This window comes from Oryzias latipes, chromosome 15 (genome assembly GCF_002234675.1).
Source record: "Oryzias latipes chromosome 15, ASM223467v1".
NCBI classification, from domain to species: domain Eukaryota; kingdom Metazoa; phylum Chordata; class Actinopteri; order Beloniformes; family Adrianichthyidae; genus Oryzias; species Oryzias latipes.
In genome coordinates, this window is record NC_019873.2 from 23,636,336 (window position 1) to 23,661,386 (window position 25,051).

The 25,051-nt window shown below is 38.2% G+C and overlaps 3 protein-coding genes and 1 long non-coding RNA gene across 8 annotated transcripts in view; 2 read left to right on the forward strand and 2 right to left on the reverse strand.

The window, feature by feature from the left end:
* The window catches only part of wdfy4 (WDFY family member 4), a 39,923-nt gene extending 26,692 nt beyond the window's left edge, over positions 1-13,231 (forward strand). For 2 of the 3 annotated variants that reach the window (XM_020709618.2, XM_011484495.3), the window contains exons 50-64: positions 2,835-2,877; positions 3,021-3,140; positions 3,226-3,349; positions 3,434-3,540; positions 4,564-4,714; positions 5,672-5,763; positions 6,768-6,977; positions 7,087-7,207; positions 8,921-9,078; positions 10,172-10,330; positions 10,416-10,595; positions 10,735-10,917; positions 11,315-11,402; positions 12,041-12,164; positions 12,286-13,231. In XM_020709618.2, coding sequence (XP_020565277.1) covers positions 2,835-2,877; positions 3,021-3,140; positions 3,226-3,349; positions 3,434-3,540; positions 4,564-4,714; positions 5,672-5,763; positions 6,768-6,977; positions 7,087-7,207; positions 8,921-9,078; positions 10,172-10,330; positions 10,416-10,595; positions 10,735-10,917; positions 11,315-11,402; positions 12,041-12,164; positions 12,286-12,349 — 1,924 coding nt within the window. In that variant the 3' untranslated portion in view covers positions 12,350-13,231. Of the gene's footprint in view, positions 1-2,834; positions 2,878-3,020; positions 3,141-3,225; positions 3,350-3,433; positions 3,541-4,563; positions 4,715-5,671; positions 5,764-6,767; positions 6,978-7,086; positions 7,208-8,920; positions 9,079-10,171; positions 10,331-10,415; positions 10,596-10,734; positions 10,918-11,314; positions 11,403-12,040; positions 12,165-12,285 lie in introns of those variants that run through there. The other variant, XM_020709619.2, reaches the window with a different exon arrangement.
* Positions 64-2,795, reverse strand: lrrc18 (leucine rich repeat containing 18). Of its 3 annotated transcripts, none has more exons than XM_020709620.2 (3): positions 2,650-2,795; positions 1,938-2,003; positions 64-937 (listed from the first exon to the last, which is right to left on the reverse strand). In XM_020709620.2, the coding sequence occupies exon 3, from the start codon at positions 931-933 to the stop codon at positions 124-126; it is 810 nt and encodes a 269-aa protein (XP_020565279.1). In that variant the 5' UTR covers positions 934-937; positions 1,938-2,003; positions 2,650-2,795; the 3' UTR covers positions 64-123. The 3 variants fall into 3 exon arrangements, with proteins under 3 accessions (XP_020565279.1, XP_011482796.1, XP_020565280.1); XM_011484494.3 differs by having other exon boundaries at positions 2,646-2,794; XM_020709621.2 differs by lacking the exon at positions 2,650-2,795 and adding an exon at positions 2,072-2,632.
* Positions 13,232-13,850: 619 nt separating the features above from the next.
* LOC101168233 (V-set and transmembrane domain-containing protein 4) lies at positions 13,851-24,545 on the reverse strand. Its single transcript, XM_011484496.3, has 8 exons — positions 23,536-24,545; positions 22,043-22,495; positions 18,113-18,166; positions 17,910-18,017; positions 17,802-17,835; positions 17,528-17,673; positions 15,300-15,370; positions 13,851-14,606 (listed from the first exon to the last, which is right to left on the reverse strand). The coding sequence occupies exons 1-8, from the start codon at positions 23,582-23,584 to the stop codon at positions 14,463-14,465; spliced, it is 1,059 nt and encodes a 352-aa protein (XP_011482798.1). The 5' UTR covers positions 23,585-24,545; the 3' UTR covers positions 13,851-14,462.
* On the forward strand, positions 18,113-18,632 carry LOC111948805. The gene is made up of 3 exons (XR_002874797.1): positions 18,113-18,275; positions 18,439-18,516; positions 18,598-18,632. It is a non-coding gene; the product is annotated as an uncharacterized LOC111948805 (long non-coding RNA).
* Positions 24,546-25,051: the final 506 nt, after the last annotated feature.

The following is a 25,051-nucleotide window of genomic DNA, read 5'->3' on the forward strand; positions in this document are numbered from 1 at the left end:
TCCTCAATGCAGTTGTTGGCTGTCATTTGTAGCTAATTCTTTAGAGTATATTAAAAAAAAAAATAACAACAACGTTTTTATTTGTAAAGTAAACTTTGCATTAAATGAAACAGTACTTTTCTGTTAGCACAAACTTGGCCAATAGTCTTTACTTTGCTTTGTTTTCAATCTCCATTCATTTTGACTCAGTATGGCCACTGAGTTTGGTGTCATGAGTCCACTAAATGTCCTTTTTTTCTTCTCCTTAGACATATCTCCATCTCTGACAAGGTTTTCCTTTTGTGCTTTGTATTTTGTAAGGCACATCCTGCATAGAATGCTTTCATGGACCAAGTATGCTTCTTCTTGTGCTTCTAGCTTTCTATTTTTCATGCTTTCTTCATTTCCTTGAGTATGTTCCAAAGGGTTTCTTTTCAGATTTAGTTTTGTGAGGTTGCGAAGGACTTTAACAAACTCTGGCAGCTTGAGGAAGCGATTATCAAACAAACCCAACTCTTGTAGATTTACTAAGTTCTCCAAAGGGGGAGGTAGGTCATCCAGCTGGTTCATTCCCAGATTGAGACTCTTCAGATTGGTGAGGCAACCAAGTGAGAAGGGTAAACCCACAAACGTCAGACAGTTGTTTGCAAGGTTAAGGTGGGTCAGGCCTGTCAGGTTCCCCACGGACTCTGGCAAAGACTCTAGCTTATTACTGTGCAGATCCAGCCTTGTAAGAGATGAGAAGTTCCCAATGCTATCAGGGAGTTTCTGTAAAAGATTACGACTGAGGTCCAATTCATCCAGATTGGTCAGCTTGAAGAGACACTTGGGGAAGACGGTTAGACCCATGTTGCTAAGGACAAGCCTACGCTTTCCATCTGGTGTTATCTGTATTGCCTTTTTGGCTGACTTGAGGGTTTGTTTAGCCCCTTTGGCTCCCTTTCCTTTGGACATGGTGCTGGAACACACAGAAAATGATCAAACAATTTAGGTGAACATTTCATTGAGCCTCTTTTTTTTCGCAACAGTGATCCCAAATGACTGATTTACTGCCTTACAATTATTTATTTAACCTGTGCTGCCACACAGCACTGCATGGTAATAAACAGCTTGTGTGTATGTTTATGTGGAAGCATGTGTGGGTAAGGTTGATGAGATTTATTCAGATACAAAGGCTTATGTATGGCCCGGGGCAGCTGGGAAAGCACGCACTCTCAGGAATGAGAGCCTTAGCCGCCCGTGGGTGTTTGTGTGTGCGTGTCACAGCGTTGATATGTGTTAGTGCGTGCTCACCCCATGATGCCCATGGGTGTATTTAAGAGCACGACTCTCTAATTAAGGTTAATGCTGGGGAACAATAGGAGAGAGGCGACACTCGGTAATACAGCAAAAGACAAATGAGCGCTCGTGCTCCCTCACCGTTCAGCTGATTGAGTTGTTTGGATCTTTTCAGGTGAGAAAGGTGTGTGCGTGCGGAGGACATCAAAATGCTGTGTTGCGTGTGCGCACGCACACTCAAAGAGTCAAATAAGGACTTTGATAAATGATAGTTGGGGAGTGTTGGAAGTGTAATGAGGGCTTCGCTCTTCTCCCTTCCTGTCTAAAGTGGCAAGGTGTGTGTCTGTTTGTGTCTGTGTTACACCCAGAGGCCCTCTCTCGCCTCATTCATCATCCTCAGGATGAGCGAGGTTATCCACGAGTGCTTGTTCCCATTATAACCTCCTATAGGAAAGTATTGCATGAAATTATTGCCTGGGATTAGATAACACACACTAAGCCAAATGTAATGATTGATTTAGTGTAGTTTTACAAAATAATATGGTCAGGACTTTATTGATTTTAGAAACTGGGAAGACTTAAATGAGCCTCTTATTCCTTAAACCTTTCCATTATGTGCTCCCGTTTTCTTTTTCCATCACATACGTCTAACTTTTCAACAAAACAAAAGCATTGCTCACCATTTTTTTCCCCCTTTGTTCTTCACCGATGTTTATCTGGTTGAGACTTTCTTTTGATTTTGATTCCTGACCAGAAAAGACAAGAAAAAATATTAATTAAAACCCAAACACACAACCGCTGATCCCAAATTCACCGTTTGAGCAGATGAAGCCTCATTTCTCCGAACACAAGGAATTCAAGGTTCTTCTTGTTTAAAAAAGTGTTACTTAGCAACTGAGGTGCTTGGCAGCAGGAATTTATTTTACTACCGGCCCACTGAGAGAGGGGAGCTTTTAGGAGAAGCTGATCACCTCCCCAATTTAGATTAAATACTGGTGGATATGTGCTGCAAAAGAAATGAGATGTTCATTTTGGAAAGATCTCATTTCAACAGTAGATTCACCCTATAACAAGGCATGTGGATTTTTGTGCTTAACAGTTTGTACTTTTTATGGTGGTTTCATTTTTACAAAATGTCTATTTAAAGATTGTGTGATACTCTTTAGACAAACCTCTAACCAGAAGGGAAAAAAAGTGAAATAATGAGCTTGTTTTTCGGTATAACTCGGAGTGAGGAAGTCTTTTGAGGCAGTCAGGGACATCTTCCTTGTCTCTGGTAACAAAACAAACTTCAAGAATTTGACAGAGGGTGTGTTATCTGTTTAACACACCTCCATTTGCATGCACATGCTGGCACAGCTTGCAGTCTAAAAATGCTCTCCCCCTACCTACAGATGGCACCATGTCCTTCAGTTCTTCATGTCGCATTAGCACAAGAAGAGCCATGTACTCTTTCTGCTTCATCTGGTTCCTCTGTCTCTGAAGTTGTGTTAGGGTTCAACTCTGGTTGCTAGGCGACAAAAGAAGCTCAGTGCTCAGCCTGGTTTTAAAGTTTTCGCTGTGTTTTTGTGCTACAGAAAGACTCCTGTAGTTGAAAAGGTGGCCCTTCATAAATGGCAGGTAATGCTTAAACTCCCTAAACAGTTTTTTTTCCTGTAATCAGCCCTAACGGAGGATTACTTTCATGCTAATCCAGATCAGTTATTGTTGATAAAGTCTGTTTGTTTTGAATTGTTTTCCATTGTTTGTGTGTTATTTAATAGAAAGAGGAGATAACTAACTTTGAGTACTTGATGCATCTGAATACCATCGCTGGACGGACATACAATGATTTGATGCAGTATCCAGTTTTCCCCTGGATTTTGGCTGATTATCAGTCAGAGGTAAAGACAAAAAACGTGATTTTCTCTCTCCTAATTCATTTACTTTAATTAGTTGAAGGTTTGATTCATCTTTTACTCCTGACAGACAATCGATCTTTCCAATCCTGCAACTTTCCGTGACTTGTCAAAACCAATGGGAGCTCAGACCGAGAAAAGGAAACAACTGTTCCTTCAGAGATACGAAGAAGTGGAGAACAATGATCCTGAAGGTGTTCGCTGTCACCTTCTTTCCTACTGTCCTTTTTTACTGAGCTCACAGTTTTCCCTAAAATCGTTTCTCACTCCTTCAACAGGCTTGTCAGCACGTTGCCATTACTGTACCCACTACTCCTCTGCCATTATTGTGGCCTCCTTTCTTGTCAGGTTGGAACCATTTTCCCAAACCTTTCAGATGCTGCAGGTGAGTCCACAGACATTACAAAGTTAAAAAACCTTTAAACTGGTGTGATGCAGCTGCTTGCTTCTGCTAGTTATACTGTTCATTTGACAAAATAATGAAAAGAATAATAATTTTACATTTTGAGATAAAATATAATTTGTAAAAAAAAAATTGGACATAAAAAAAAACCCAAATGTGTGCATCACAGTACATGCAGTTCATTTTGTTTGGACTGCTTTTTTTTTTATTAAAAATTGGACATAGAAGTTATTAGTCTAAAGACTTGAGCCTCCAGATCTTTAGTCATACACTAAAATAAAATAAAAAAGCTAAATTTATATCCTATCCCAAAAAGTTTTAAAAAGGTCAACTTTTATTTTATCCTCTTCTGCAAACCCGTTGCTTTTGTTTCTCACTGGCAATCACCACTTTGTGACTTTTTATTTATAAAAATGATTCCAATAATAAGAAAAAAAAACTAAAATGAACTTGTTTCAACATTCTGTGTGCATGTTTTTTTTTTTTGGTGTGAAAGCAGAATGTTGAGAGATTTTAATATATATGCAAATATTTACAGAAAGTATCTCAAAAAAGGCAATGCAAATGGCTCCAAATATTCCAATGCAGCATACAGCAGCCAGTTGATTATAATGAAAAGACATGCATATTTGATAGTGAGAATAAAGCAATAAAGATGTTCATCTGGTGAATTGAGATGCCCTTTTGTCTTCTGAATCACATAACGGGCGTGTTGTAATATCCATAACTGGATTTACATATCTAACCAAGTTTACCACTGTATATGCTATTTTCATTCATTGAGATAATTGATTTATTTTAAATTACATTCTCTCTCACGAGGTTTCCATCAAAATGATAGAATTTTACGTAAAGATAAAAAGCTTTTTTTCATTCTAGCAAGTACCCCATGCCTGCTTGATGTAACAAACAGCTTGAAATATGATTTCTGTGTTAAAATGCTGAATGGAAGTTGTCCTTCATCCTGAGGGAGGTCTGACGGCAGTGTTTGTTGTTTGCTTACAGGGAGGCCTTGATATCCCAGAGCGCATGTTCTACAGCATAAAGAAAGAGTGGGAATCAGCCTCCAAAGACAACATGGGAGACGTCAGAGAGCTTATTCCAGAGTTCTTCTACCTGCCTGACTTCCTGCTCAACTCCAACAACATTCATCTTGGTCAGACACCCTCCATTTACCACTTCTAATGACCCAAAAGAAGTATTTCCTGATAAATTTCTGTCGTTCTATAGATGCTCATAGAATCATCTGTGCAGCTAACTAGCTACATATTAGACGTAAAATGGGATTTTTAATAGTTTATATCAAGATCAATTCATACTGTATTTGCTAACAGGTGGCAAAAAAAAAAAATCATTCGACTGATTCGAATAAAATGTATGGCTTTTTTAGGTTTACAGTTACACCCAAAGAACAAACTCAGGACCACCAGAATGAGTAAAAGCTTTTTCCCACTAGCAGTCTCTTTATTGAACATCCACAAAAACAGCCAGACACATACACACACTCCTCCTGCATAAGCTTGTTGGCAATTGGGCTTCTGATTTTCTTATCCTTATTCTTACTGGACTTGTACTTTTTTTTTTTTACTGTACTATTTATATTCGCTCTTTTACTGATAGGCTATTCACTTATACTTTTAGTGTTATTTATATATTGCATCATTGCACATAAATTTCTTTTCGTTTCCTTGTACCTCAGAGTCTCAAGCTGCTCTTATTTTGTTGCAACTCGCTATTGTAATGACAATAAAAGGATTTTGATAAAATGTTTATTACACTGTTTAGGAGCAATACTTTTTACCCCCAAAATACTCAAATGTATTTCATTATTAATTTTTTTGAATCAGTTGGAGGTGCGGTAAAGCTGGTCTTGTGTGTTCCTACTTTTTTTTTGTGTATTTTATTGAAGGAGTACATGGAAAAACCAAAAATTATGTCTGCAATGTGGGTAAATTCAGTATTCTGTGTACAAGTGGTTGTAAATGTGAATCAGGAATGGGTTACCTCAAACAAACCTAATGTTCCGTTATTGACTCCTTGGGCTTTTCTGTTGTGTTTTGCAGCCCGCACTTGAGTTTACCATGAATAATGATGTACATCCATGTCTCTTTAGGTTGTATGGAGGATGGAACTACTATTGGAGATGTTGAGTTGCCTCCCTGGGCAAAGGGTGACCCCCAAGAGTTCATCAGAGTCCACCGAGAGGTCAGTGACCTTGAAGTTGTGTGGTTTCTCATAGATAAAGACTTTTGTCCAAAAGTCCTCGTGATTTTTGTCAGTGCTATCTTTATATGAACTGTAGAGCCAGTGTTTTGGTGTTTCTAAACAGCCAACAGCTGTCTGGATGCCTGTGTCAAAGTACTGATTGCACTAATTTTTTTCTCTGCTACAGTGTAAGAGACTGATACTGATTCAGAGTTGTTTCCCTTGTCAAACTCACATAGTCATTAAGCTGAAGATGAGATGGTAACAAGGAACAAAAAAATTGAAAAGGAGCTTTCATCTTTCATGATCTTGTTTTTTCAGCTGGCTGTTAATGGAATGAATATTTGCTTTGTCCTTGGTTGCTTCTCCGTCCTGTGTGGTGTTATTGTGTATCTCTGTTCTTCTGGTTTCTCTAGTCTGACCTCCCGTTTTTCTATTCCTGGGGCATCTGTGATAGTTATAACTCTGTAATCTACTGAACTACTCATATTGGCCACCACTCTCATAAAATTAGTGACTTTAAAACATAGTTTTGTTTTTCTTCCAAAGAAAAATTAACTCAAGACCATATATTCTTGTTTTAATATTTTTTTTCCCTATTCTTCCAGGATTGGTTTATTATAGCAAGGAATATACCTGGTCATAATGCCCACCTATTAGCTCTTCAAAACCAATCTCTGGCTAATTTTCTACAAATCATTTTTTAATTTTAAACATGTGGATTTGCTCATAACACAGCTGTTCTGCCTCCCCTTTGCCTGGACTTCTAAATTAACATTTGGAAGAAAGAAAAAAACCTTCTGTATATAAATAATTTCTATGGCTGTGCAATCTTGTAGCACTTTTATGTCTCTTGTATATATGCTGATATTAACAGTTTGAGTGATAGCATTGCACTCACAGAAACAATAATGAGTGCTGGTTGTTTCAGCTGAATGATTAGCGGTTTTGTAATAACTCACTGGCTTTACTTGTGCAACGACTCTCTGCTCTGTTTGCTTTAGGCTTTAGAAAGTGACTATGTGAGTTCACACCTCCACCTGTGGATAGACCTGATCTTCGGATGTCGGCAACAAGGTCCAGCTGCAGTCGAAAGTGTCAACACATTCCACCCTTACTTCTACATTCAGAAAGGCAGGCAAGATAACAAGGATCCCATCATCAAGAGCACAATCTTGGGATATGTCAGTAATTTTGGACAAATTCCTAAACAGGTAAGACGCCTTACTTGGGTTAAAAATATTTGTCAATGTAAATATTTAAAGTCTAATGTGCTGCTTTTTGTTAATAAAAAATCTTTAAAAATCGTTTTCCATTTCTTAGATCTTCACCAAACCCCATCCACCTCGCTGTGGCTCTAAGAAAGAAGGATCATCACCACCCACTCCCACTCCATTCTTCTTTAAACTGGACAAACTAAAGATTCCTGCACAGCCATTCAAAGGTAAAACACAGTAAAGGAAAAGTCCAGACTGTAATCAAGCTGATTTTTAGAAGACATTGAACAGCAGAGTGGAAGGGCGTCGCAAATGACAGGCTCAAAAATACATATTTTCAACAGTTTTATTGATTGATCTGTTTTCCAAAAAACAAGAATTTTGTCTTGCCATTGAAAGGAAACAGCCTGAATTTAGGCTAAGACCAGGAGTCTGACAGCCCAGATCAGATGGCATACAAAATAAAAGGGTGAAGCAAATAAATTGAGGGGCTCAAGATTTAATAAAAAAATATATATATATTTTTATTTTTTCAACGCTTCAAGAATTGAGGGTTTCTTAATCTTGGTCAATACTGATACTAATATTGACACCAAAATTGTGAGGCAAGTGGATGTGGGGGATCTGGGGATCTTTTTGCTCCAGCTAACCTATCTTCTGTATCTTCCTCGCTCACACCAATCAGCTTCATTCAAGTACATTCAACTCTTTGGTCTACTTTTTAGGCCTCTTTCCAACCCTAGCATCCTTTCACCAACACAATCACTGTCTGAGCGTGTCCAAGCCATCTAAATCCACTTCTCTACATTTGTCTCAATGCATCCAACATTTCCTCTGATGTATGTAGAAGACAAATGGAAAAAATGTGAAAGGTGAAGGCAACAGTGGAACACTTGGTATTGTGACTCCTAACTAGGAGTAGGAGCAACATTTGAGATCCACAGAGGTGTTTGGTTGTAGGAGCAGAAACTGCCCAGGGCCCCTAATGCTCTCAGACCTCTGATAGAGGTACCAAGCTTGAAGGGAATATGAGCATGATGGGAATATTTATGTATAAATAAATATTATTGGGGTTATTTTGCTATGTGATTTTCTGCAGCCTATACTACTGCACATCTATGGTTGCTATTTCTGGGATTTGTCTTTTCATTTATGTTATACCACTTGCTGTCTATTAAACACTAGATGTTCTAACTTCTCTGGGGAATCTTTGCAAGGCAGTGAGAATGTACATAGATTAATTTATCCTACAGAAAAGTGGAAGAAGCTCTCTGCTATAGCTACAATATGGAGATGACTCTTCAGCTGAGCCCTACTTAATAATCTGAATATCCCTACAGGCCCACTGAGGGAGAGGAGATGAATCTGCGAATGCTCAGGGAGAGATTCCTGCATATTACATTTCATATTAAATCTTACAGTGTCTGATCTGATCAATAAGCAGATAGAGATGAATAGGAGGAGGAACATTAAGACCAACGCAGAGAGAACTCCTTTCCTGGGATTTTGGAGGGAGAGCAGGCAGCAGGATATAATGATTTCTCCCTTTTCCTGCATGAATAGGTCAATTACAGGCTCAATTATGGCCTTGCTCACTTTGTCTCCCCCACATACACTCACACATACACTTACTGTGATGCAGGTGTCCCCCCAGGACCAAACCTGCTCTCTAGTAAGCTGGGAATAACTGTTTTAATTGCCCAGTTTTCTCTGGTCAGTTTAATGAAATACTTTGCAAGTTTACTCCACTCCAAACACTTATTGTGATGTGTTTGAAAGCTGTTACCTTCACTTGGTCTTACAAGTTTATTTAAAATATTTTTTTTATGTTTGCCAATATGACCTTATATTTACAGGATTCCCTGCACCATATTCATTTGTGAATACTGTACAGTTGACTTTAAATAATGTTATTTCCTTCGGATTCTGTCTGACCACAGAGCTGGCAGGAGGTCCAGTAGGTCAGATAATATGCCTGGAAAAAGAGGTTGTGGTTCTCGAGAAAAACCAGCTTCTCCTGTCCTCTTTGCTGAGCTGCTTCTTCAGCTGGGGATTCCCGGACAACAGCTGTGCCTTTGGAAACTATGCCACCGGAAAGGTATGCATGCAGGAATACAAGGCTTTAGAGAGGTTTTGTCTTCTATTCATTGTAATGCACAACCAGGCACACTTATACAAACCAAACTTAAAGAAATACAGCGAAATGTGACTTGTGTCAATTTGAAATAAATGGCTCATTATGATGGGGAAACCAATGTAAGTGATCCATTTAGTTAAAAATGTTTTTTTTTAATATAATGAAGCCCTGCTATTCAACTTAAAATGTTTATTTGCGTTGTTTTATATTTCTGCTTTAAAGCTAAGATTTCAAATTTCAAAAAAATATTTTTAAAAAATAATGTCAAAAATGCAGTTAGGTATGATGGGAATGACTATTTTTTCCCAGTTCACAGTACTCTGGGGGTATAATGATTACTCGACCTAACCGATGAATCGATTTATACTCCCAGATCTATCTGTCTGGGTCAAGTTTTTGACTGAATCAACCCATACCATGTTAAAATCCTTTCAATACAAAATAAATTGTTTATATCAATACTGGGAAATACCATTTGGATGAGGCTTAGTAAGTTTATTGTACTAAAATGTAAAAGCGATCAAGTGACGTCACAGTGGACAACACACATGTGATGGCAGCAAAAAATGTTTTTGCAAAGACATGTGACCACACAGTGTGATAGAATGTTGTAATACTGTTCCCTTTGGATTCTTCTGATGTGGAAAGCAACAGTGGGCGGAACTTTAGGAAACTAAAATGTGAATAGATTTGCCATTTATTCTTGGTTACTTGTTTTTTTGGACACATATTTCATTTACACTTTATTATTTTGCAAGAAACACAATGAATCTGGAAAAGTTCACCTGCAGTGTTTGGTACCTAGGTATTTATCTCTGAGTCACACTGGTTGACGTTTTGGCCAAAGATGTCAGGGATCGATTTTTTGTCCGTCAATTGAATCGTTCAAAATGAACCAATATTGACAATAAATCACATCAGCAACCATAGATTTTGGTATAAATCATAATGTTGTTAAAATGAATCGTTACACCCCTACAGCACACGATACAAAATATGGTCAGTTTATTAAAGTGAATGTTTTAGTAATGGATCATTTATTCTCTATCACTAGAACTTTGCAGTGAGGGAGAATTTGTGTGACTGGGGAGAGACGTACTGCGCCGCCTGCCCCAACCCGACCACTGTCATCACAGCTGGAAGCAGTGGCGTTGTTTGTGTATGGGATGTTGCTGTCAGCAAGGACAAACTCATCCGCATGAAGCTCAGACAGGTAGGGTCGTCTGCACACTGCTCTACTTGCACAGTGTCAGTTTTCTTCATGTAATGCGCTTTTAAACTTTCTGACTCTGTCATAGCCCCTATACGGTCACACGGATGCGGTGACATGTCTAGCTGCATCTGAGGTCCACAGCTTGATAGTGAGTGGCTCTCGTGACCTTACTTGCATCTTGTGGGACATGGAGGAGTTGAGTTACATCACACAGTTAGCCGGGCACCCAACCAGCATCTCTGCTCTGGCTATCAATGAAAAAACTGTAAGTCTACCTTTCTGTCTGCTTCCTTTGAATCTGCCCATGATGCTGCTCCCCTTTTAATGAACTGTATGAGGATGGGAGTACTGTTGTGCAGCTTTTGACCACATTCGAGAGCCAACACCCTTCCCCTCTGTCCCAGGGTGAGATTGCGTCATGTGCGGGACCTTCACTGTACCTGTGGACCATGAAGGGTCAGCTGTTGACTCGCACAGACACGTCCTGTGGGCCTCAAGCAGACATCCTGTGTGTCGGCCTTACGCAGCGTCACGAGTGGGATGCCAGGAATGTCATAGTCACAGGCTGTGCAGACGGCGTTGTGCGGGTGAGTTTCTTGTGTGCAGGGGCATTGCAGATGGTGTCACAGTTTTTTTTGTTTGTTTGTTTTCTGTACAGTATTCTGCTTTGGTAGTCATTAACTTGATATTAGCCTCTCAGGCACCAGTGTCCATTGGAGGTATTAATAACAGCATGGGGGAAGTGTGTGTATGTGTGTCGTCTGGCTTTATTTTTTTGCTCAGGATTGTTATTATCATACAATGCCTTTCTGCAATCAAAACTCCAAACTCTACATTGTGCATCACTTGGGGGCGGGGGTACAAACCCCCACAAAAGCAACACACACAATCATTTGACAATCTGAGTAACCCTTTGTAAGTGCGCTTGTTATTATGTTGAATTATGTCTGTGATTTTGCCACTCGTTATGTGTCCCTCACACAGATATGGAGGACAGAGTACAACAGAACACAATTACCTGGCCCTCCAGAAGAGCCTGCACCCCCGGGGCTAGACGGAGCAGAGAGAGACGGTAATGTTACTGGCAGCTGGATAAGATATGTATGTGGGAATTTGTGATAAAACAGATAATAGGAGTGGCTGAAAGAAAGTAGCAAAACTTTGAAACCGATTAAAAGGCAACTTTGGAGCACTGTTTGGACTTTAAGAACAATCCCACTTTCTAATTAGATGTTTTTTAGTATGAGATGATACATTTTTAACAGCTCATCTCAGACCTAAGCAGCATTGTTTTCAGATAAAGGCTTGTAATGGCCACACATCCCTCACTAGTATTAGGGTTAGAAGGAATTATGTTGTTATAAACTTATTAAGCATAGAGGCAGTAAACGCTGATGAGTAGTTCTGCTGACGTATGGGTGTGTGCTTGTATAATTTAGAAAGCAATAATACCCAGATCCAATTTGGCACACGTTTGTTACAGCCTGGCGTCACCTCATAGGAGTATTATGCTTTCAAATTACATTGAGACAAGTCTTTACGTAACCCTGAAGCTTTTATGTCTGAAGGATGTTGCTCCGTTTAAAAACCTGCTGACTGCAGGTGGACTCTGGTTACTCACAGTATAATTGTTGGTGGGGATCACGGGGTCAGGACATCACACCTGTTATTTTCATAGTAAAGGAATGTAATCTTGTGATGAATTCACAGAGAGAGAGCAGGGCCAGGATAAAGGCTGGAGGAGACGACTGATGTTATGTGAAGAGCTGAGCAGTGGTCAGACGCAGCGCCGCTGCAAAAACAACCCCGCCATCACCTCTCTGGCCATGTCCAGGTGCAGTGAACAACTCAAACCTACCTTTTTAGTTTTGGCAGTGACTAAATTTGAATATTTTTCTTTAAAAACAACCACTTTTCACACAATTCTTACCACATATTCTCTTTTTCCGGCGCAGGAGTCATGCTACTCTTTTGGTCGGAGATGCCTGGGGAAGAGTTTTCACTTGGACTTGTGAGTGAGAGGTAGACAAACTCAAAACCACCAATTCTCCATTTGTGTTTGGAGACTGTTCAGGTATAAAACCATGTGGAGGAGTAAGAACTCCTCTGTTATTTGCTGCCCCTGTGGGGGTATTCTTCCTTACGACCAACTTCCTATATGAATGCTGCATTCTGTATTTTTAAATGTCAATTTTAACTGAATTTTCATGTGTAATTCAGGGAGACTTAAATCAGGGTTTTATTTATTGAACCGGTTTCCTAAAAGTGACACTAAAGCAGTATTGCTTTAATTGATCTAGCTCTGTTTTAATTTTCTAAATCACAAGGATTTTGTGGGGGGACCCACAGAGTTTGGCTCCAAAAAATAAGAAAAGAATAAAGTAAATGCTGAACACTGGATTTTTTTTTTAAAAGTCATCTCAGCTGGACCATTCGTTCCTAAAAAACCGCATTTTGAGCATGCACAGAAGTCAGCGTTTAGTTTTACCAGACTCCCACATTTTAGCTTTGATGACTCCGGTTGTTGGTATGTGAATACTTGATCTGCCTTTTGTTTTACACAGTGTGTTTTCAGTTTGGTTTGTAATGTGGTATTTATAAGTGTTTAACGGCTCTTTTGGAGCGTAATTCTCCACGGCCATGTATGTGTGTTGTGGGTGATTTAAAATGTCTTCTTGTTTCGCTGAGCTATGCGTTTTGCATTTCTCCTTTTTTTTTTTTCATGTGTTTTACGGTTACCCGAGGACAGATGCACTTTTCACACTCTTCAATGGTACAACCGTTGTATCTCACCCTTCTGAAGTGAGATTATGGTTATCACTTTGCAAAGAGAGGAAACCAATACTCTCACATCAGTGCACATGTTTTATATTTGAATAAAGAAGCAACCATATTGAAGTGGTATGATTGTGGACGCTTCCTTCTGTCTCCCACCTGCACTCTCGTACGCTTGCAATACTCCCCTCCGTCATAAAGGAAGGGCTCTCTCCCTTTAACCTTTGTACGTGTGGCTAATTGTGCTAAGTGGAGTAGCCTAATAGACTGGAAAATAGTGCTCATAATTTTCCTAAAGAGCGAACATTGACCTTCTCAAAAGACAACAGCTAAATCCATTCTTTCTATCCGGCTGGGTTTTATGATAGGAGATGTCAGACCACTGGGTTCCTTAGAATAATTAAATCAAATAAATTATTGCACTAGGCAGAACCATCTTGTAGCCTAACCCAATTATAATGCACTGTAAAGCTAATTATTAACCATGATTACAATTTGTCTAATTTGAATAAATGTAGTCATTAGCGGGTTCATCCCAGTCAGTGACTGTGAACCGTGGGGGTTTTCTTTCTCTCGCTCAACCTCTCTCACCCGCTAAGGGTAAGAGTGCGGATGTGCATCATTTTCTTTCTCCAAACAACTCCATCTTTATCACATCTTTCACACTGACCTTCACAAAGTAGCTTACACATGATCTTCCAGAATTAATTTCACAATAATTAGATTTATCAGAAATTCAGTCTTTGTGCTTCCCATGTGTAATATTTTATTGAAAAACTGACATTGAAAAGCCTTTAAAGTGTGCATGTTTGCTATCATGGCATTGGTTAGGTCACAATAGTTTCTTTTCAAATATATTATTATCAGGTGTAATCTTCAAACAACCAATGCAGTCAAACTAAACTGAATCATTTTCAAAGCTGATTTTTCTTATGCCTTTAATTTTTGTTGTGAATATTGAAAAAAAAAATCTTTTGCCTAAACTGAAGCAGAAGATTTTTTAGGACTACATAGTTTGTTATTATTTTGTATTACTCATAAAACTATTCTCATAATAATTAGAAATGCACCTAAAAAGCCTTTAAAGTTTTTTTCCTTTTTTTTCCACATTGTCCTGAGTTAATATGAAATTGTTAACAGTAATAACAGAGCTATGAACATCTGGCTCCCAGGCCACCAATGCCAGCAAATAAAACAAAAAGAAAACAGCTGTACCACACCAGAACTGCACTGCGACCTTACCAACACAAGCATGTACACACACCCACACACACAAAAAGAAAAAGAAAAAAACAACAATTGCAACTGTTATACAAAAAGTTCATAAATATTTTCCTTTGGGATGGTATTTCCATATCTACAGATGGTTCTCTTGGAAAAGGATCTGAGCATACACAGTGTCCGGGCTTGAATCCGTGGGCTCAGGACTGGAGGAACGCGGCAGCTCCTTCCTCGGTCTGACTAACTCCAGCTCTGCATATGTCAGGCTTTCTTCTCGAGGCTACGAGAATGGAATAAAGAGAAACATAACACATTTCCTGTTAGACAAGAAATGTCCATATATGTTGTCTGGTATATTTGACAGTAAACAGTTGTGTTCCTTTGTAAACAATTCTCAGCTGCAGAAACTATGTGTTTACTGTGTTTGCAGGAGCTCTTGGAACATTCAGTTTACTTGGAAATCATTCGCAACAAAAGGACTCCTATCCAACATTCTCAGATGTGTCTAATTGCACTAATTCAATCCGTATGTGCATGCGAAGGAAGCACTCACATCTTGTTCATTTTAGTGCAGAATCTCGAGAACAGTACAAAACCTGAACGTCTCTAGATTGAGCAGATTTCCTCTGTACCTACGCATTCGACACTTTTATCGTAGATATAAAACCAATGAAGCGCTCTAAATAAATAATTGTGTTTCAAAAGCAATAAAGCTAAATAGAATTATCAAGCTCATAACTGAATGAAGAGATGGCAATAAACTGTTAGACAATCATGCAGTCATGAAACCAATTCCCTTCTGCAGGTATCTTGATCACAACTCTGTGCTTGAAGAACAACATTTCCTGCCCCTGAATAAATGCATTGCCAAGCATTGTTTTATAAGTGTTGATGTTTTATCATTTTCATTATTTTCTTCATGTTGAGCATGCAGCTGGTCAGCGTGAAGGGCGGTGGTGGTGGGGGCACTTACAGCGGCAGCAGATCGTCTCGGCTGAGTCTTCAATCTTCTGGGCTTCTGAGGTCTCTTTGCAGCAACAGGCACTAAAAAACAGAAGCTTAATCATTGCAAGACAGCAGCCAGGAGGAATGAATCCATAAACATGACAATAGGCAAAGCTGAATTTGTCTTCACAACTGTTTTCTGCTAAAATCCTTTTTTATACCATGATTCTAATTCAACCTTTAATAAGAGTCATGGCTGATACCTTTAATGAAGACTACGTAATAAAATAAAGAATAAAAACTGTCTTACATATTACTACCAGAAATAACAAAGTCAACAAATGCTGAAAAATAATTATAAAGCTCACTGGAAAGTTTTTTTATTTTTATTTTTTTTCAATCTTCTTGGAGTGTCACTTTTTTATGGATTGATACTCATCATAGACATTACAAAATACCAGCAATAACTTCATAAAGGCCAAATTCCCCCATCGACAAATGAGGAGTAATGCTTACTTATACTTCTTAGGAATGCATCAGTACTTTTAATGATTTACTTTTTGAAACTTTCCCTATTAATCCAGACGCATTTCAATACATGGTCCATGAATCAATGCGTAAAAGATTCAGCTTCATTTTGTGGCGATGCAGTCCATCCCCCCCCCCCCCCCCCCCCCAAAATGGATAAAATCTAAATATATTATTCAATTGGCATTTAAAACTACAAATGAAAATGCCTTTTAAGAATGAAAATCTGTTTTTCCTCAATGATACTTTTTTATTTTAAACAAAAATAAAATGTTTTTGACATTTTGCGCATTTTCCACGAGTGAAATTTCGGTCTTTCGTGATACACATGTGATGTACGTAATTCACAAGAGTTTCTAGCCTTCGTCAGTCGTCAATGTTCGAGGGTTCCACCCCTTTACGTGAATTTGGTTTTTTTTTTGGTCGGTACAGATTTACACAGTTTACATGTATTTTATGTAAGTAAACATGTAAATAGTAAGTAAGTAAATCTTTATTTATATAGCACTTCTCTCAGAGAGCGACTTAAATCAGTAACGAGACCCAGTAAAACACACACAGGCATAGAGGTAAACAGACAAACAGGCAGAAGTGAACACAAGTAAAAGTCAGCTAAAAGCTCTCCTAAATAAAAATGTATTAACTTGAGCTTTAAAACACTCGACTAAGTCAATCTGGCGCAGAGACAGGGGGAGGTCGTTTCAAAGTCGGGGAGCGACTGCCTGAAAGGCGTGGTGTCCCCTAGTTTTAAAACGAGTCTTTGGAACACATAAAAGATTTTTAGCAGTCGACCTCAAGGAACGTGCAGGAGTGTAGGGAGTTAAAAGGTCAGAAATATAGTTCGGGGTTTGTCCGTGCAAGGCTCTAAAAACTAAAATCAAAATCTTAAAGTCAATTCTAAATTTAACAGGAAGCAAATGATTACATGTAGTTGACAAGTAATTATTACGTAATTCCTGCACAACTGTGCATGATTTTTGGGAGAGGCATAGGCAAATTTGTGGCCTTCCCCGACCGTTCCACATATGTCTTTTCGTGCATGTACCCCCGATGTATAACTTTTATTAGGTGTATACAGCACACGTCACATTCAAATTACATAATTGACGCATGAATCACTCATGATTTGCATATAAACAGCGCAATAATCTTGCATGCTTCATGTTCAACATTGATTCATGTGTACTTTTCGTGGTTTATTCATATTTCTTCCTTGGTTTTAACATGGTTCATTTATGTTACATTTGTGAAAATTCACTTAAAGACCACAACGTTTTTTCACTTTTTCCACATATATTCACATATGACCAATTTTCATCCGTGCAATCTGTGCACAAAGTACAGTACGTAGTGGCTATGACACTGCCTTTAGAACCTGGCATTCTGGGTCTTTTAGACTGTTTTGTTCTTTGTGGTTAAAAATGGGTCATATTAATTTATCCAGGCATGTTTGCAATGCTTTAAAAAATTTCTATGTGATGTTTTTTGGTGTACAAAACACAGATCCCTCCCTGTGGTTCACCTTCAGCCAATTGTAATGGACCTGACTTGAGATGAAAGCTTGTGATTGAATGTCTTTTTGCTTACATCACACGTACACAAAAGGTAGAGCACAGCAGGAAGAGTAACTAAAGTTTGCCAGAAACCAATTATTTACTTCCCAATCAATTTATACCTATCTCAGTACTAGATTCATTTTTCGATATCCTTCACATTATTTGGGTTTACCTTTTGGTGGAATGTAAATTGGTGGTTCTTCAGGGGGTTTAGGCTTCACTGCTATTTCTCTGTTAGTTTTCTGTCCATTTTCTTTCCTTGGAGTTCGTGGGGAGGAACTGGAGCAGCTGCTGGAGCTGGTCACAGTCTCACCCGAACTGTTCGAAGAACAAGAGACTCAATTTCAATTTAATATACAAAAGGTACAACATACTTTAAAAAAAAAACCTTCAATTGATTAGCCTGTTTTTATCACTATACAGAATTAAAAAAAACATATATGCACCTGCTTTCTGGACATCTGACCAGAAGGTAACTGGCTGCACAAAAAGCAAAGAAAAAAAGTCAAACGACGTGTAAAACATGAGCATGACTTGTAGGAAAGTGCATTAACCTTTGAGTCTGTGTCTTCTGTGTAAGTACTGGCAGGTTAGAACGACGGTAAACAGAAAGATGGACAGCAGCCCCAATGAGCAGATGATCACAACACAAACATACACATCTAAAAACGACACACAAATAAGAAATAATACTCAGAAAAGTAGCGTTCCAAATCATTTTTAGGGGTGAACAAACAGTCTTGAGTTAAGGCAGTACCTGCAAACAAAATCCACAATCCTTCACCGCTACCATCCTCGGGAGTAAAGTGCACTGTAGAGACAAATGTTACAAAAAAGTCAGTACACAAAAATCTCTGATCAGGCTGGGCGCTGAGACCGCTGAGTCTTCGAACTCCTATCATCAAAAGCAGCAGGAAAAAGTAAGTTGTTTCCAGAAATATCTAAACCACTTCATGAAAAGAGAGATGAAGCCAGAACAAGCACATGAAAACACACAGAGATGTTGGTGTTTTCTGGACAGAACTTGAGGGGATCCCCGCTGTTCTGTTTCCTGTTGTTGGTCACTTGTTTTTTATGTTAAAGAAAAAGAAATGCCTCGGATGTCCCTGCCTCTTCTGTGTGCGCCAGAGACATTTAGCAAAATGTTGAAGAGAGTCTATGGTAAGGATATGACTTTGTCTCTGCTCCCATAATGAGATTTGAATTCACATACAGGTTGATTTAACCCTTGTGCTACCCTAGGACCCCGCCCTTACATTGACGTGTTCTCCCTACCATGAAAAAGGTGGATAAAGGTGAAGATTTCATGTAATCCATGGACACCAGTGAAGATCACACATCATTGAAGAAAAAAGGTTCAGAGCATTGTCTAGTGGGTCTAGATGACCCAACTCCCAATGTTAAAGTGCCTAGGATAGCACAAGGGTTATATTAAATAAGAAATGACCTCTAATTGCTGTCTGACCTGTTTCCAGAAGAATGAACTCCCTGCAAAATTTTCAAATCTGCCTCCACTGTTTCAACAAAATAATAATGTTTGATTGCATGGGAACGGCACTTTAGTGCCATTACAAAACATCAAAGAAAACTGGAAAAAATACACAAGACAGTGTATCAGTTCAACATATCTATAATGCAAGAAAAACCTTTAGAGTTGATGTTGATTAAATGTGCAAATTGAAGGAAGGTGTTGCTAATCTGGTTAAATCTGATGCCAGCCACAGTTAGGAATAATCTCCCAGCAGTGTGAGTAGTTTGCATTTCGGCTAATGCAAGTGAGCCACACATCTAACAGATTCACTCTGGGGCAAACCGCGAGCTGCACCTCACATCTGATCTGTATAAACAGTCCTGAGGTCAGCAGGTTGGCTGTAATTTCAACATATGTCCTGCAGATGTGTACAGCACGCATACAGTAAAAAGGTGCCACGCTTATGCAAAAAATCCATATACAGTCTTGCAGAAACAGGTCCTGGTCTCTGCTCAGAGGGCTCAGTTAAAATGATAGGAGTCTAATTTGTAACAAACATGTCAGAGTAGCAGCAAAAAGAAATCTTTTTTTTTTTTGTTTGTTTAATTTGTTGAAGTAGCAGAATGCAAATCAGTAAGTAAAATCTTGAAATTGTCAAAGCAGTGAGTGGTGTTAAACTGAAATCTCCACTCAGGGCTTTCCTGGAGTGCAACAATTTTCCTTTTTGTTTACCCTCCTAATGTCAATTCCTGTGTTCCCGGTTCTGTGGTGACGGCATTACCAACATGCCTGAGGTCGTGCGGCTTCCTCAGCGGGCCTGAATATAGGGCAGGGCGTTGTCGCACAGATCTGTCTGACTCGAACCTCAATGCTTATTAGGCATAAATCTAGTATAAGGTAAACAATGTGATGCTGGGAAGAGCTGACCACACCAAAACATGGTGGCTCAGTGGTGGAAAGCCCAAAAACAGAAACACCAAAACAATGGCAAATGCAGTTCTTAAAATGCATCAACAAAATGTAAAAAAAATATAAAAAAATATACATTAGATTTTAAAAATAACATTTGAGATGTTTTTGTTTAGTGCTCAATGTTTTCTTAAATCACGTGTTTCTTGTTTATTTATTTTTTTTGTTCATTTTTAATCCTTTCCAGTATTCATTTTGTTTCACTGATGTGCAATCTGTTAAAATCGAATTAGATCAAATTATGGCTTATTTTAATAAAATCATATATAAAGAGGTTCTTCCATTCTTGTAGCATTGTGACACAAAATAAATAAGTTGGACTTTGATTGTAAAACTTTTCTCCTGAGTCCCACAAAGAAGTAGTACAGTAAAATCTGAAAGCTGACATCATGTTTTTTTTTAACATTGTTGCCAGCTCAGCAAGCTTTTTCTTCCCTTCATAGTCTCACACTAAGTGATTTTCTGTGTGGGCTTCTTGTCTTGGGATGGGAAAGCCAAAGATTTAGGTTGTAAATGGAGGACCACATACTATTATACTATGTCTTCCTTGCATGTTTTTCTTTTGTTATATTTAAACCAGAGTGCCTAACATGTGAACAATTGTGCCAAGACTATTAGTTATTTGGAAATATATTTTTTAAATATGGTTTGTGATCAAATTATACAATATATTATAATAACAACAGATGCAATTCACCTTTATCTAGATTGGTAATAGTACTTTTTCATGCTGGGTTTTAGGGTCCCTTCCTTACTTCATAAACTCTTGTGTTTTAGTGGCTCAACACACCAAACGCTTCATATTATAAAGAACTGAATTTAAAGATTTAGAGTATTTCCAAATATGTATTCTATTTCGGACTTCTCAAATCCAGATTTGCTAAGAATATTACAATGAAGAAATCCAAATTTGGTTCCTAAATAAAGGCTCCACTAATAGTAGAGTTCAAAGAGAGTCTTTTGCAAAGAATAGTATAACCAGTTCATTAATATAATAAACAAAGTGGTGTAACAGCAACACAGAGTAGCACTGAGTTGCAAATCATCAATGTTTTAATAAAGATCTTGTAATTATCCAGTGACACTTGCTCCAACCACCTCTGGGATATTTGTAAACAGCTATCATTCCAGAAAATGAAGGTATGCGATTACAAAGCTGCTTGTGCTGCATTATTAAGTAAGAAACATAGTAGGATATCCCTCTGTAATCAGCCCTAACAGTGTGTGAACAGAAGCTTCCTAGCTGCACAACCTTTAACTAATAAAATGAAAAACTAAATAAATAAAAAAATAAAAAAGTTTTGGAGGTCTTGTTTTTGGAGTGGTTAAAAATTCTACTACATTATTATAAAGGTTAAACTTAAAATCCCTGATGGTTCTTTTTTTTTAAAAATATATAATGTCTTTTAAAAAAACGTCAGCTTTGCATTTTAAAACTCTTTCAGTGAGGAAATTTAATTATTCAAATAATGACTAATGATATCATTTCTACACTTGCTCCTTGTGATCGATGGGAAGTAGAGTGGCTTGAATTTATTCAAGAAACTTAAAAGCTGCATGTTTCTTTCACTTGTTAAGCTACGTTCACACCACCAGTGGCAATGCGGGCTCCACCGACCACTTCCAATGAACAATACATGTAAACGTGTATGTCTGTTTTAAACTTCCGAGTTCAAAACTACGCAGGTTTTTACTTTTATTTTTGGGCTCTACATACAAAATGCGCGGCCATAAAACACGTGTTGTTAGTTGAACTATGTCAAACTATGACTAGTCAGGGACTTGGATTTGGTCGTGACGAACCCAACCGTTTGAAGATTGATCATGACAGAGAAATTAATAAATGTGGTTTGTGCAAATATTGATATATCTGTTATATTCTTTCATGTATCAGAATAGAGTTGTGAAACAACAAGCCTGGAGAAAGATTCACAAGATTTGCAACCCTTTGACATTTCACACTAAGCCTTTTCCAACTACATGTGGTGTACTTGTCGTCGTAAACAGTAATGTTGGTTATGCCCGGTGTCTGCGTAGCTTATGTCTGTAAATCCACCTTATTATCAGTTGAAGTAAATTCCTTGATGCCTATAGATGCAAATATGCATCAAAGCACTTCAGCATCACTTGAAAGCAAAAACATACCGGTAATTGTTTTTGTTTTTTTTATCATGACTGAAAATTAACTTAGGTGTCAAAGGACTAAATGTGATTCCTATGTGATTGTGCTTCAGTTTAAGTTTTTACCTTTCAGCTGTATGGTACTGGTACCATTGGAGGAGGATCTCCATGTGTTTCTATATTTTCGAATCTCCTGAACTTTGCAACTATAAAATCCCTGGTCCATCCCTGTCAGATTGAGGATCAGCAAGCGGTATATATCCCCGCCCTCTTCATCATGCAGATGAAACTTTGGATGGGGGAATCTGCGGGTGTAGTTCCCATACAGCTTCAGCTTCCTGATGCCCGTCTTCACGATGAGAAATTGTGAGGGGTCAAGTGTTGGAGATGAGGTGGGTGGGGGAGAAGAAGGAGGTGCAAGAGATGGAAAAGTTAGAGGGGAGAAGAACCATCGAAGGATGAGGAAACTGTTGCTCCTCTTCCTCTGAGACACCAGACAGGACAGTGTCAGGTTGTCTTTCTCTGTTACCAGGACAACAGGCCCCGGGGTAACTGTCACATTCAAAGCTTGACAAACCTCTGTTGGCAAAAAACAAAAATAAAATTATATGAAAATAATTTTGTGAATTTTGGTTAATGTAAATTATTTATCTCTTGTCTCTTGCATTTTTTTTACTATTACATCAGAGCAGTTTATTAATGTTTAATTACAGCTTTTCTAAAATACTTTTTTGTCTTCAAACTTGACTTCAAACGTCTACTTATGTGCTACTTATACATACTTAAATGGCATATTTAATAAAATATTTATAGTTAAAAAGAAGAAAAAACACTTGTCCAATCACAAAAAAAACTGCTTCAACACACTTTAAATCCTTGAATGTACTGAACATGTGTTTATTACAAACACAAGTTGTTTTGCATCTGTCTTGAAGACAATAGGAGCCTGGATGCAATATGTGGGATCAGACAGACAAAGAGAAGCTACAAGTGAGAAACATTCATCATCAGTAAGGTACAACCCCATACACAGAATACAACAGGGAACATCTGGTCCTTCATGTCACCCTGCTTCGTGCATGTGAGTCTCTGTGTGTGTTTGTGTGTTAATTAGGAGTTTCCCTAAGGGCCTCCAGTTTCTGTCTTTTACAATTTATAGTGACATGAAAAGCACCAAACTAGAACTGAAATGTATTTGTTAAATGAAGGCAAAAGACTGGTGGAAAAATAAAACACTGATGTTCACTTAATGAGGAATATTTTAAATATTTGTTTTTGGGTATTCATTTATGACATGTATTGACTTTTCTGAAACCTCTATCCAAACACAGCTTAAGAAAAAAGGGGGACACAAAACTGCAGGAGGTGAGAACAGGAGACCTATCAAAAAATAGGTGGGAATGTCCTTCATTCTCTAGACTTTTCTGGAATACATTAAAAATACTTTGATACATTGGTAGCAATAAAAATAAAAAGATGTTTGTTGCAGGGACACAATACATACGGTTCTTTAGTAAAATCCATAGTTTCACAGTGGTTTGTGCAGCAGATGAAACATTTTATTCCCCATCTTGCTTGATTGCTCTCTTGCTATGTTGCTGTAAACAAAGTGAACTTACCTGTGAGCAGAGCCTTAGTCAGGACAAGGACCACTACAGAGAAGTACATTTTCCACAGTCAGCGAATCCATAAACCCAGACAACTGCACAGCACTTACAAAGGCTGCTACATTCAAATACAGCCTGACTGCACAACCCACCGGAGCCCTTGCCCACCATTAACTCTTCTCCTCTTTCTCCTCTTTTTCTCTGTAATATGAAACAGTAAAGGCTCTGTTCCCACTTAGAGAAACTCCCACTCTCTCCCTCACCCTCCCTCTGACAGCCTCCGTCAACCTCTCTCTATCTTTCCCTATGTGTCCCAAAAAACGTAGGAAATGTCATTTCCTGTCTGTGGCTCCTAACCCAACACCCCAAAACTCTGAAGTAATGGTCATACGTCTCTATGTGTGTAAATGTTTATTTTTGTGTGCACCTTTGTGCGTGTGTTTTTTGTGTGCTTGTCGTTTGTGTAGTTTGTGTGGTGGGACTGTCCTGTCTGGCTGCTGGATGGAGTGGCATGGGCTTGTCTCCGGCTGTGGTCGTCATTCTGTCCCAGTGGTATGAAGCCTGCTGCTTTATTGGGCAGCCTAAACTGCTGAGGCAGGGCTTCTGCTGGCGCTCTGAGCACTTCCCAAGCCAAATGGAACAACACAAAACATTTAACCCCTTCAAGTTAGATGTGGGAGTCTTTTGAAAATCCTTGACTAGTGAAAATAAAGCTGTTTTCCTAATCTTTTTTTTTTTTACCTTTAATAATGCTTCATTTTCTTCTATATTTCTAGCCCAGTTTTACACCAGAGGATAATATCACTATGAATTAGGGTAAAGTGATAATAAGCTAAAGTGAAGTGATACATGTGATCACTGTCGATAAATGTATTTTCCTGAACCTATTTTGGGGTGTTTTTCCTCAAGTTGAATTTGCCCCATGGGTGAAATCACTCTACACTGCCCCATAGTGGCCAAAATACCTTACTGCTTCCCAGGGATCCACAAAGCATGAAGAAGCTGTAGACTCAGGGAGTGGAACATATCAATTCCTTTACAACACACACATATAATTACGAATATCAGTTTAAAAATGATAAAAAAGTTATATATATATATATATATATATATATATATATATATATATATATATATATATATATATATATATATATATATATATATATATATATATATATATATATATATATATATATATATATATTTGTTACATAATTCAAAGACGTCCTACAGCAACCAGCTCTAGCATGAAGCTTTGAAAAATGTAAAATGAAATCATCTTAATATCATAAAAGAAATGGCAAGTAGTTCACTTATTTTACATTAAAATCTTATTGTGAAGTTGAAATTTTATAAGCTGTCCTAAACAATGTTTTCTAAAATGAAAACCCGTCCACCCATTTTTTATCCATGCACCCTGGCTAGATCTAGTGTGCTTGGACCTTTTTCACTTTCTGACAAGCAAGATTTTTAAATTTAGGTGGTGACATCATTAACTCACCCTGTTCAATGTAAATGTATTTTA